This window comes from Artemia sp. Qi Xiang Cuo, chromosome 9 (assembly GCF_049724085.1).
Source record: "Artemia sp. Qi Xiang Cuo chromosome 9, ASM4972408v1, whole genome shotgun sequence".
Lineage (NCBI taxonomy): Eukaryota > Metazoa > Arthropoda > Branchiopoda > Anostraca > Artemiidae > Artemia > Artemia sp. Qi Xiang Cuo.
Window position 1 is genome coordinate 16,161,476 of NC_142802.1, and position 14,344 is coordinate 16,175,819.

General features: G+C 33.4%; 1 protein-coding gene across 1 annotated transcript in view; it reads right to left on the reverse strand.

The window, feature by feature from the left end:
* LOC148948368 (uncharacterized) overlaps positions 1–14,344 on the reverse strand; it is a 66,184-nt gene that overhangs the window by 21,845 nt on the left and 29,995 nt on the right. The window contains exon 3 of the mRNA XM_089094907.1: positions 8,727–8,876. Within this exon, the coding sequence (XP_088951033.1) occupies positions 8,727–8,876 (150 nt within the window). The remainder of the gene's footprint in view (positions 1–8,726; positions 8,877–14,344) is intronic.

A 14,344-nucleotide genomic window follows, 5' to 3' on the forward strand; every position in this document is an offset into this window, starting at 1 on the left:
AGGGTGAAATTTTACAGATTTTTTCCGGAAACGTGAGCTAACTTTTAAATTAAATTTTAGGTCGTTTGTCTTAGGGATTTGCTCCTCAAATTTTTAAATTGAAAAATGAGTGTGCTGTTCTATTAGTAAAGACAATCATTCAAGTTTTTATCATCAAAAATGTGGAATTTTGCAGTTTTGACAGAGTAGAAGGATTTTGTACGGGGATTAATTTTACATGAGGAGGGGGTTTCCAGGGGATAAAATTTCAGGGGGAAACTTTACATATTTTTTTTTTCCGGAAACTGGCATTTTTTAGAAAACCAAAATACAATAAATTAAAAAAAAACTGTAAAAAATCCGCATCGATAAATAAATTAAACCCAAAATGAAAAAAAATTTTTTTTTTTTTTTTTTTTTTTGAAGGGGGAGGGAGGGATTTTTTTTTTTTTTTTTGAAGGGGAGGGAGGGATTTTTCCGTGGAGATGGGGCTAGATTTACTGGCATTATTTAGAAAACGATAATACAATAGATTAAAAAAAGTTTTTTCAACTGAAAGTAAGGAGCAAAATTAAAAACTTAAAACGAAGAGAATTATTACGTATACGCTAAACAGTTCATGATAAAAAAAGATAGTTTCATTTTTTTAAGGTTAATTTAGATGAGGTTATGTGCGGGCACATAAGCTCATCTAAATTAACCTTAAAAAAATGAAACTATCTTTTTTTTTTCTTGAACTGTTTAGCGTATACGTAATAATTCTCTTCGTTTTAAGTTTTTAATTTTGCTCCTTACTTTCAGTTGAAAAAACTTTTTTAATCTATTGTATTATCGTTTTCTAAATAATGCCAGTAAATCTAGCCCCATCTCCACGGAAAAATCCCTCCCTCCCCCTTCAAAAAAAAAAAAAAATCCCTCCCTCCCCCTTCAAAAAAAAAAAAAAAAAATGTATGTTCATTTTGGGTTTCATTTATTTATCGATGCGGATTTGTGACAGTTTTTTTTTAATTTATTGTATTATCGTTTTCTAAATAATGCCAGTTTCCGGAAAAAAAAAATCTGTAAAGTTTCCCCCTGAAAATTTCACCCCTGGAAACCCCCCTCCTCATGGTAAATTAATCCCCGTACAAAATCCTTCTACTCTGTCAAAACTGCAAAATTCTACATTTTTGATGATAAAAGCTTGAAAGATTCTCTTTACTAATAGAACAGCACACTCATTTTTCAATTTAAAAATTTGAGGAGCAAATCCCTCAGACAAAAGAACTAAAATTTATTTTAAAATTTAGCTCACGTTTACGGAAAAAAAAAATCTGTAAAGTTTCCCCCTGAAAATTTAACCCCTGGAAACCCCCCTACTCATGTAAAATTAATCCCCGTACAAAATCATTCTACTCTGTCAAAACTAAAAAATTACAAAAATTTTATGATCAAAGAAATAAATAATCTATTTACAAATATAAAAGCAAACACAAATTTAAATTTAAAAATTTGATGAGCAAATCCCTAAGACAAATGACCTAAAATTTAATTTAAAATTTATATCACTTTTACGGAAAAAAAAATTTGTAAACCATCTTCCTCATGTAAAATTACGTCCCGTACAAAATACTTCTACTCTGTAAAAACTGGAAAAGTCCACATTTTTGATGATAAAAGCTTGATACATTCTCGTTACTAATAGAAATGATCACTCATATTTCAATTAAAAAATTTGAGGAGCACATCCCTAAGACAAAAGACCTAAAATTTAATTTAAAAGTTATCTCACGTTTCCGGAAAAAAAAATGGAAACCCTCCTCCACATGAAAAATTAATTCCCGTACAAAATCCTTCTACTCTGTCAAAACTACAAACTTCCACATTTTTGATGATAAAAGCATGAAAGATTCTCTTTACTAATAGAACAGCACACTCATTTTTCAATTTAAAAATTTGAGGAGCAAATCCCTAAGACAAAGGACCTAAAATTTAATTTAAAAGTTAGATCACGTTTCCGGAAAAAAATTTGGAAACCCTCCTCCCCATGTAAAATTAATGCCCTTACAAAATCCTTCTACTCTGTCAAAACTCCAAAATTCCCCATTTTTGATGATAAAAGCATGAAAGATTCTCTTTACTAATAGAACAGCACACTCATTTTTAAATTTAAAAATTTGATTAGCAAATCCCTAAGACAAAAGACCTAAAATTTAATTTAAAAGTTAGCTCACGTTTCCGGAAAAAAAAATTGGAAAGCCTCCTCCTCATGCAAAATTAATTCCCGTACAAAATCCTTCTACTCTGTCAAAACTACAAAATTCCACATCTTTGATGATAAAAGCTTGAAAGATTCTCTTTAATAATAGAACAGCACACTCATTTTTCAATTTAAAAATTTGAGGAGCAAATCCCTAAGACAAAGGACCTAAAATTTAATTTAAAAGTTAACTCACGTTTTCGGAAAAAAACTGGTAAAATTTCCCCTGGAAAACCTCACTCCTGGAAACCCCCCTTTTTTACAGAAGAAAAAATTAGTCTGCACACAGAATTGCCCCCTCCCTCCCCCATACTTTCCAAGCGACGAAATAGTTTGTTTTTTAAAATAGTAAAACTCTCTTAATCAAGGAATAAAATTGAAAATAGAATATCTTTCGTCTAATTATACTAGAATGCAATTTCTCTTTGTCAAAACCCGTGTTGCTATTCCATAAACAAGTGGGATTGAATCTAATTTCAGGGCCTTGTGTTTCAGGGGAGTCGTTCTTAATGAATTTGGGTGTCACACATTTTAAGAGTGATAAAATTTTTGTGTTTTTGCTAAAGAACAGTAAGTAATGAGCGACACGACACAATAGTTAACGAAACACAAAAAACCAAAAACCCTACTTCGGAAGTTTCAAGTTCCTATCTGCAAAAATGTGGTATTAATTTCTTGAAGTAATTGATGCTTAATGGAGAAAAAGGTGAAAATTATAGGTTTTATGAAATTGATCATAAGACCTAAATTATTCTATCAGATACGTTGGCACTTTAAGATGAAATTTGACTCGCATATGCTCGCGGGTATTAAGCGTTTGAATCTGATAATAGATATCTTAGCGTTTTAAAGATGAAATTTGGGTTGCATATGCTTTGTTTTAGATGTTAATGTATTCAGTTTCTTTAGTATATAATGTAGTTTCAATATGGATTTTTAAACAGTTTTGAATAACCATTCTAACAATATAAGTTCAAAAAGGTATTATTACTTTACTAAAATAAATTATTACTTTACTACAGAAGAAAAAGGGATTTTGAAAACAGGGAGCCTGATTTTCGAAAAGGGAGAAACACCCCCCCAAAAAGTCAATAAATCTGAATGTAAATCAGACCTTCAGATTGTTTCACGATTGGTAGATTATTTGATGTTATTTTTGCTAATTTTTTGTTTAATGGAGTTCTTTACTTTTCTTTGAAAAACTTATTTTGTGGAAAAAGTGTTTTGTTTTTTTTCTAATTAAGAACGAAAATCCTTTTGTGGGAACAAATTATTTTTTTGCGAGTAACGTCACTTTTGTAATGAAACCCAGAAAGCGTTTCAAAAAAAAAAAATCTTCCCAGGATTTGCAATAAATTATCAGCTTACTTTGAATAAGAAATTACGAAAAAAAATATAAGAAAATACGACGCCGGTACGGGAATTCCAATCCTTTAAGTACACGTAAATGAACCAAAAGCTTCCCCCAAAAAGAAAATTTTCTAAAATGATGCACATTTCAACTGGACTCAGAAATACTAATCTTTAATAGCGTGAATCGTGCTTCAAAAACTCCGGCGGTAAGGGAATTGATCCTAAGCTTTAAATTACTAAAATAAATAATTAAAGTTAACAATCTTTATTAACTTAAATTTAATTTGCATTTCAGGAAATACAAAATGACAGAAAGATGTTTCATTAGCCTCGCTGAAATACCTGGAATTCGGAGACAATTGAAGACCCCTATAGTAGTGATAAACAAACTAACAGAAAGTGAGTTAAAGTCCTATGGTCTGCTGGCATCAGGGCAAAAGCTGAAAAGAAAACTTAGAAACTCTGAGGCTATGGAAACGAAGTGGTCGGTTGAAAAAGGAAATACAGGTGGTAGTGAAGAAGACAGAAGCCCAGTAAAGAAGCTGAGGCTAAAAATAGGTTCCACAAGCGATACATCTTCAATGGCACATTCTAAAAACTGTATTCCAATATCGAATAAACCTCTTGAAACAGAAATCTTGCCAGATAATTCTACTTGTATAAGTGAATTATATTTGTAAGTTTCTATTGGAAGATATTAAACTTTGTTAAGATTATTTGCTTATGGTTTCTTTTTTTTTCGATGTGAAGTGTTTCTTTTAAAAGAATCTTTTAATAGTTGACGTTTTGCATCAAAAACTCTTATTAGGAAGTTTCCCGCAGTGTTTAGACAGCATTGAGCTGGTAAACAGTTAAAAGAACAAGAAAAAAAAAGCTCATATCTTCAAAAATCTACAACTTTGTATTTTTTGCCAGAAGAAAAATAGATGAATATAGAAGTTAGTCACTTAAGTTGACTTGTAAAGACATCCATTTAGCAAAAGAAAAGTAAAATTTTTATGCAAATAAAAGCTGAATTAAATAAAAAAATATCAGAAATTAAAAAAAAAAAAAAAACAATTTTTTTAAAATTAAAGTAAGGAGGGAAATTAAAACGAACAGGAATAAAATCTGCAACTTTGTATTTTTTGCCAGAAGAAAAATAGATGAATATAGAAGTAATGAAGAAGACAGAAGCCCAGTAAAGAAGCTGAGGCTAAAAATAAGTTCCACAAGAGATACATCTTCATTGGCACATTCTAAAAACTGCATTCCAATATCGGATAAACCTCTTGAACCAGAACAATTTTTTCATAATTTCTTTAATGAAAATTTCTGTATTGTGTATCCCAGAGGTGACTTCAAGAAAGAATTTATTACTTACAATTTAGCAAAAAATAATATCAAATAATCTACCAATCGTGAAACTGTCACAAATCCGCATCGATAAATAAATGAAACCCCCCTCCCCCACATTATAGTTGATATGCAATTACAGATAACCAAACGAGACATTACTTCTTTTTGCAATTGGGAAGCCTAAAATATAGTTATTAATAATTTTAAGTCAATTAGCTTCTCAGAATTTGAAGTTGATTGTAAATTCGTCCTCTTCGGGGTAAAGTCGTAGTTCGGTGCTAAAATGGTAGAAAACAAGACTCCCCCATGGCCCAATCTTAATGGTCACTTAAAAATTTGCACTTTACTGAAAAAATACAAATCAAAACGCTTTCTGAGTCTCATTACAAAAATGACTGGGTCTCATTACAAAAAATGACCTTCATTGCAAAAACATAATTTATTCCCACAAAAGTATTTTCTTTCTTATTTATAAAAAAAAACAAAAAAAAACACTTTTTCCACAAAATAAGTTTTTCAAAGAAAAGTAAAGAACTTCATTAAACAAAAAATTAGCAAAAATAACATCAAATAATCTACCAATCGTGAAACTGTCACAAATCCGCATCGATAAATAAATGAACCCCCCTCCCCCACATTATAGTTGATATGCAATTACAGATAACAAAACGAGACATTACTTCTTTTTGCAATTGGGAAGCCTAAAATATAGTTATTAATAATTTTAAGTCAATTAGCTTCTCAGAATTTGAAGTTGATTGCAAATTCGTCCTCTTCGGGGTAAAGTCGTAGTTCGGTGCTAAAATGATAGAAAACAAGACTCTCCCCATGGCCCAATCTTAATGGTCACTTAAAAATTTGCACTTTACTGAAAAAATACAAATCAAAACGCTTTCTGAGTCTCATTACAAAAATGACTGGGTCTCATTACAAAAAATGACCTTCCTTGCAAAAACATAAGTTATTCCCACAAAAGGATTTTCGTTCTTAGTTCGAAAAAAACAAAAAAAAACACTTTTTCCACAAAATAAGTTTTTCAAAGAAAAGTAAAGAACTTCATTAAACAAAAAATTAGCAAAAATAACATCAAAATAGTTGGATCACAGTAACAAACAATAAAGATTCGTGCACAGAATTCTGTCACAATATCTCGAACGAAATGTCTTTGTTTATCCAGAGATGAATTCAAGAGAATTTGCCTTACTACAATTTTCATAATTTCTTTAATGAAATTTCGTGTATCCCAGAGGTGACCAGAAAATTTATTACTACAATTTAGCAAAATAGCATCAGATAATCGCCAATCGTGAAACGTCGATGATAAATGAAACCCCCCTCCCACATTATAGTTGATATGCATTACAGATAACAGACATTACTTCTTTTTGCAATTGGGAAGCCTAAAATATAGTTATTAATAATTTTAAGTCAATTAGCTTCTCAGAATTTGAAATTGATTGCAAATTCGTCCTCTTCGGGGTAAAGTCGTAGTTCGGTGCTAAAATGACAGAAAACAAGACTTTCCCCATGGCCCAATCTTAATGGTCACTTAAAAATTTGCACTTTACTGAAAAAATACAAATCAAAACGCTTTCTGAGTCTCATTACAAAAATGACTGGGTCTCATTAAAAAAAATGAACTTCCTTGCAAAAACATAAGTTATTCCCACAAAAGTATTTTCGTTCTTAGTTCGAAAAACTGAAATTAAGTAGCAAAATTAAAAAACTTAAAACGAAGAGAATTATTACGTATACGCTAAACAGTTCATGATAAAAAAAAAAGATAGTTTCATTTTTTTAAGGTTAATTTAGATGAGGTTATGTGCTTTTTTTTATTTAATCTACTTAAGAAGTGACATCAAAAGTATTGTTTTAAGTGATGGTAGAAATGATAAAGATGACGTAGATACGAGCATTAGCTTTCGAATGACCCATTAAACTTCAATCTAAAAGTGTTGGTAGTCCAGTAGCCCCAGCTTTTCCACTTGAGTCATTGCACCAAAAGTGCCGTTTTTAGTGCCGTTTTGAAGTTGCTGATGGTTGAATTTATAGGAAGAACGTAGATATGAGTAATATCTTTTATACGAGCTACTAAAAATCTGTATAGATACCTGCGATACCAATACGCCCAAAAATAATACTTCCGATACCGATACACTGTGCACCCCTTTCCCCAGGGGACTTGGAGGGTCATAATATCACCAACACCAAATATATTTGACTCTAGCAATGTCACTTGTAAGCGTCAAATCTATTAAGTATCTGATGTAAGCACCCCATTCTTTAATTACCCGTGAGACATTCTTAACCATCGCAAAACCCTTACGCTAATACCTTTTCGCAAAAAATTCGCAAATCTCGTAAACTAAAGAAGTAATTACCCTTTTCAAGAACATTACTCGTTCTATTAATGAAACCCATGAAACGAATAGCCAAGTTTTTTAAAAAAAAACCTACTAATGAACTTACAGATGAATGACCACGGATTTAACATAATCTGGCTGTCCTCCAAAAATGGGTGTCATAATAGAAAACATGTCTATCAACCCATGTAGAGTTCATTGTAATAGGCAAATGACCCTGGTAACCGTCCAATGCATTGAAAACTTACATACATATCTATGCCTTAGGCGTAGGTTTCCTTGTCCCCTTTCAAGTGCCTATCCCCTTACTACTGTTTTAAGCTGGTTCGACAAAAATTGTTTTCAGGTTGTCCGTGTTTAACCCAGCCAAACTTTATAGCGTTCTCATCTTATGAGTTCCAAGCGTGTTGGGCACGAGTTCTTCAAAATTGTAACGCACCAGAATAGCATGGTTGAACACAGGTTCCAGAAATACCCAAACCTGTGTTGAACACGGCATTCAAAACGTTAATCTGAACTACCCGTGTGGAACTCCGTGTTGGATGTGGGGGGCCTGAAAACAGGGTTCTACTAATTAGGCTGATGGCAAGAGGATAAAAGAATCAGGACTAGAGAATATTCTTTGCCAACATTGAAGAGATAATTGTGGAGAGCAGTCTTTAATGGAAAAAAAATAATCATAACTGTCAAAGTAATTGTGAAAAGAAAAAAAAATGACACACGAATGCTGAAAGCTATCGAACCGACATTGGCTTCACTTAAAAAAAACATACTCTCCCATTTATCTTCTTCTTATTGCTAAATTTATTTTATATTTTACCAACATTGTTCTTATAAACGTGTCAAAAGATAAAATGTAGCATCAATAGTCCAGTAATAGTTATCTACGGTAAAAAAAACTGAATCACCTACTTTTAAGAACCCAAAAAAAAAAAAAAAAATTGACTCTGAATTTATTCCCCGTGAAATAATGGCATGCATTAAATAACCAGATGAAGAACGGAATAACTCTGAGTCAAACTATTGATGACAAAAATGCTCGATTTTATAAAAAAAAGGTTTTCCCTTGCTTGAATTCTAAAATAAAGTGTCCTCGCTAAATGTTTACGAACTTCACTCCAGCTCTCAATTAAAATGTGAAACGCCCTTTGATCTTATCAAAAACAACCTAATGTAATAAGGGCATTACCAGGGTCCTCAATTGGGGGGATAAGGGGATATATTTATTCTTTTTCAGGTAATTTTATTGAAAATACTCATTTTTGGTATTTTCTTTGAAAAAACATAAAAAGCAACAAAATTGCTCCATTCAATTTTCGTAAACATCTCCGTGTGTTTTCTTGAATTGACACCCCTATTCAGTCTCTAATTTCTCATTTGTTTTGCGCTTTAGTTTTCTTTCCGCTAAAATTCAGGGACATAATTTCAGATACAATAAGAAGAAAAAGTGTTACCTCCACAAGTATCACCAATTTGGGTGATGCCTAAGGAACATTCACAAGTAAATGACAGAACATCATCACTTGGGATACATTTTCCAAATGGATCGTTCCCGTTATTACAGGGGTTGGCATCTTCAGGGTCTGCTACGTAACAGGGTATTGCTAAAAGAAAAATAAACTTAAAATAAAAATTATAATGCTAATAAAATATTACAATAACTATAGTTAAAACAATATACCCTATAAACAGGGGCGTAGCTGCAGTATTTTTATAGGGGGGTAAGAGGGGGTGCTATTGAAGAATGTGCTATTCAAGCAGTAGTGAAGAAAAGCAACTATTTTACAAACATGCTACTTGGTGAATTTAAAAACATTACGCAATATATTACAAACAATAAACACACATTAAGAAATCATAAATATAAGTAGGCCTACTGATGCTTGGCTTTTACTAAAATTGTCAGCAATGAGCTGCTGCAGGCGATGGTAGTAGAGCGTAAACAAGATTTCGGGTGGGCGAAGATGAATGTCCTGTACACTCGGCTTTTCAGCCAGTTTCACTACTAATGGGGTAGTACGTATCCCCCTCCACTTCCCCCAAACCCAATGTCCGGCAGAGGATGCTTAATCTCTCAATTAAAACAAGCTCTATTCTAATAGCCCTAGATATCGCACTATTCATTTTTTCGTAATTTAGGACGGACTTTGACTCTATGCTATTTAATTTGTTGTACTAAACTTTTAATATATGTGATTTGTTGAAATATTATTTATGTTTTTTTTTATTAAATTGAGTTGCAAAGATACGAGATAAGACAAAATATTACCACAGATTGTGTAACATTATATTGTGACATATTCCCCAAATTTAAATAGCGACCGTATTTCAAATTTGGAAAATAAAGTTAGAATTATTAATTTATCTGCTGGGTATTGTTTGACAAAGAATATCCAGAAAATCTTAACAAATCTTGGCATCATTGCGGCAGAAACCTTAAATTAATTAAAAATTGTCAAAGATGCCAAATGGAAGGGAAAATTGACTCATAGAGTTTGAAAATTACCTTCCCCTTTGTTAAAAAAAGAAACAATCACTTCTATAAAAATTACACAAAGTTTTTCTTGTGTAAATCAGGGTATGGGGTTCTACAATTCTGGAGGTTGGTTACACTGATTATCGTTTTATGTCTATAATTCCTTTCACAAGCAAAGCTTGGTCTCCTAGTGCTGCACGATAAAACTGATAAAAATAGAAAAAGAAAACAGGTTGGTACCGCTTATACGTGCACAAAAACCTTCTAAATTGTGAGAAAAACATACATATTTTGTTTAAATTCACTTTTTTTATTCTCAGCAGAAATTTCTTACAACAGAATTCTTAGCACATTTATGTCAATTTTTTTGGAGCTGGTTAGCAGAAATATTTAGAAAAATGAAAATAGCAAACAGTTCGTAGTAACGGTAAGTAAGGACCTAACCGGTTCAGAAGTAACCGCAACTCTAAGAAACGGAATTTTGATAGCAATAAATATATCAAAACAGTTGGCTTATTATGCTGATTCCAAATATATAATTTTCATTAAGTTTAGTCTTACCAATCAAAAGCTACAAGCCTGAGAAAATTTGTCTGATTTTCAAAAAAAGAAGGAAAGATCCCCCAGAAGCATAGAATTTTAATGAAAATCACACCATCTAATTAAGCGCATCAAAGAACCCTACTGTAGAGGTTTCAAGCTCATATTTGCAAAAATGTGGAATTTTGTAATTTTTGCCAGAAGAAAGATCACGGATGCGTGTTTATTAGTTTAATTTTTCCCAGGGGTGATCATATCGACCCAGTGGGCCTAGAATATCGAGAGATGGCTCATTCTAACAGAAATAAAAAGTTTTAGTGCCCTTTCAAGTGACCAAATAAATTGGAGGGAAGCTAGGCCCCATCCCACGCCACTTTTTTCCAAAATTGTCCGATCAAAATTTTGAGATAGCTATTGTGTTAAGCATAGTTGAAAGGCACAATAACTATGTCTTTGGAGATAACATGACCCCCCAAAGCCCCTGGGAAAAGGTCTTTGAATTATAAAATTTACTCATTGTTTACGTATAGTATTTGTTATTGGAAAGTATACATACATTTTTTGGGTGGTTAGGGGAGGACGAACTTTCTGCTCGCTGGGGGGGGGGATTTTGCAAGGAGAGAATTTTTCATGGAGAGGGAAGTTTTCAGGGGGTGAACTTTTTAGGGGAAATTTTACACTGGGTGATTCTGCCAGAATGTCCACACGAGATGTTTTTATATGTCTTGCTTTCTCTTTATCTATTCAATGCTAAGTGTGGAGATGTTAAGGGTAATTTGAGGTAAATTTTTGCCAGGATTGAATTGTCCAGAGGGTATATCCGTGGAGAGGGGGATTGTTCCGTGGAGGTGGAGCCGGATATCCTGGCGTTAAAAAAAAAGACAAAAACGATAAGAAATTAAATAAAAAAATAAGTTTTTTCAACTGAAAGTAAGGAGCAGCATTAAAATTTAAACGGAACATAAATTGTTACTTATATGAGAGGGGTTGCCCCCTCCTTAACACATCGCTCTTAAATTTTTTTTTTAATTCCCGAAAAACTTTAGCGTGAAGAGTGAGGTGTTAGGGAGGGGGCAACCCCCCTCATATGCGTAATAAATTTTTTTCGTTGTAATGTTTAGTGTTGCTCCTTACTTTCAGTTGAAAAAGCTTTTTTATTTATTTAATTATACATAGGGGCAGTACTACATTTAAGGCTTAGTATGTAAATTCGAAGCGTAAGGAATGGGACGTTATCAGAGCTTATAAGGCATTTCAATGACAAGTAAGAGAATCAGAGTTTCAATTAAATATTGGAAATAAAAATTAAAACAGTTAAAGGATTCCTGGAGCGGATCCCCCTCTACCAAATTCCATAATCAAACAACAACCGACTGACCAATCTAGTTATAGTACGGATATCATTATAAAATGCACTAAGTCTTATTTTCTAAAAATGGATTCGAGTTACATTTATGCGCCTTGAATCTCTCCAAGGCCTTTGACACCGTTACCCATTCTCAAGCTATTTTTTCCCTTTTTAGTCACGGTATTGATGTTTCGGCAATCTTTTTCATGGGTATTGGTATTCCAGTTCTTTCTATGAAGACAAAAATAGGCACGAGTCATTCCTAATGCAAAATTCCATTGCAGCTTGTGGTTCAGCAGGGTGCCGGCAGGAGAAATCCTTCTATTTTTAAATTGTGTATATCATCTATTCTTTCTTCTATCCCATCCACTTGCATTCTTAATTCCGTTAACATCTCTTATCTTGCTTATGTAGCTGATATCCTTTTGACCAGCAGGACTAAAAGGGGCTTTCCCTGTCTGTCTCAACAATAGCATCTAAACTTCATACCATTGGACTTTCTCTTCATCTTTCAAAGTGTGAATATAGCTCATTTAATAGTAATGATATGACCCCTATAGTTTGCGGATCTTTTTCTGTCCCGTTGGTTCTTTCTTTCCGGTGGCTGGATATCAATGTTAGTAAAACACTAAAATCTTTCCGAAAGCTCGTCGTCGCCAATTGCAAGAAGAAAATTCAGTTAAGTTTTCCTAAAATTGTCGCAAATCGAGGTAGATACAATAGAAAGTCTCTTGCTAAATTATATTCGGTTTTTACAGATCACTCGGTTTTGTTTCTGTCTGGAATTTACCCTATTTTTCCCCAAAAAGACATCAGGTCAGCTCATTCATATTATTTCCGGTTTTCCCACTTTCTATTGTATCTGCCTCCATGGTATAGAAATCGGAATCTCATGTCTGTTTACGGTGATTTGAACTTTGATTTATTGAACGTAAATGGTTTTAATTTAGAATTTTTAAATCTTGCATCATATCACGATTTGTACCCAGTGAATCTGATTCCTTCCCGTATCACTGCTCAGTCGGCAACATTAATTGATAACATATTTGTTCCTTCAAATCTATTGAGGCAAGCATTCTGTCATGTTCTCCTTCAACCTGCTTCTGACCACCTCCTGATTGTTTGTATGATAAATAGTATTAAAACTTCGGCTAAAAACCTAAGTAAGAGAGCTTATAGAGATATGAGAGATAATAACCTGAGAAAGCTGAAAGAGCAAGCTAGTACTATAGCATGGGATGAAGTTAGCGAAGAACAAAATGCAACTACAGCGTTCGACAGGTTTATGAATATTCTCTCACCGGTATATAAGGCGTTTTGTCCTCTCAAAACAAATGAAAAGAGAAAAATGAGCTATGAAAGTCATGGGTGACCCCAGAATTGCATGAAATAATGGAAATGCGAAAACAGCTTTTTGAAGAACATTTACAGAGCCCGGAAAATGTATGTTTGTTTGAAGAATTTAAGCGAGTGAGACACAAAGTTAACCATAAGCGTTGCAGTGAGAAAAAAACATTTTATGCTTCTGCTTTTGATGGTAAAAGTGGTGATGCTAAAGGAACCTGGCGACTGATAAATGAGGTTTTAAAAGGGAAGACTAATGATAATGATGGAGTAAAGAGTCTGTTGGTGAATGGAAGTGAAATCATTGATAAATAGGAAATGGCAGATGAACTCGGAAAATATTTCACGAACATAGGCGCAAGTATAAAGGAAGAAGTAGCTGAAAAGTCTTGAAGACATCTGGAAAAGTCTTTTATAGATAATCGAGGCGAAGGGCGCAGTTTTTCGTTAAGAAGTGCACAGCAAAGGACATTGAGAGCACAGTGAAAGGACTGAAGTCCAACTCGGCCGGAATAGACGAACTTAATCTTAGGGCTGTAAATGCTATCTTAGTTTATATATCCCCCTGTCTACTTCATTTGATAAAACCATCACTCCAGACCAGTGATTTCCCTAGTGATCTTAAACTGGCAAAGGTAATACCATTGTATAAAGGAGGCAACAAACAAGAACTATTGAATTGGCGACCGATTTCGTTATTGCCTATTTTTTCTAAAATCTATGAGAAGATGATTCGCAGGAGAGTTTATGAATATTTGGATAAACTAAGAATATTGTGCGACAGCTAATTTGGATTCCGCAGTAAAGATTCTACTAGCCATGCTGCTCACCATCTTCTGGATGTAGTCAATGGAGCTCTAGAAAAAGGTTTTACTCCCTTAAGGATCTTTGTCGACTTCAAAAAAGCCTTCGACACTGTGGATTTTGAGTTGTTGCTGTGTCGCCTGTCTAGTCTGGGGATAAAATATGTTTGCTTGGATTGGTTTAAATCATATTTGTATGGAAGTTCAACTAAAGTGATGTTAGGTAACATCGTTAGTGGAGTTTATCCTGTAAAATGTGGAGTTCCACAGGGCTCAGTCTTGGGTCCGTTACTCTTTCTCGTATACGTCGATACTCTGAGATTCTACATGCCTGAAGCAACTGTTACAGCATATGCAGATGATACTGCTTTGACGATTTCTGCACGGTCACTGGAAAAACTAGTGGATAAAGCAAACCGAACGCTGGAAATTCCTTTGGTGTTTACCTCCTTGAGTTACCTTGCTGTTAATACTTTTAAGACAAATTAAATGATTTTTAGTAGGGTAGGATAAATTGTAAATAGTGCTTCTATAGTATTTGAAAATTTTTCGCTTTAACAG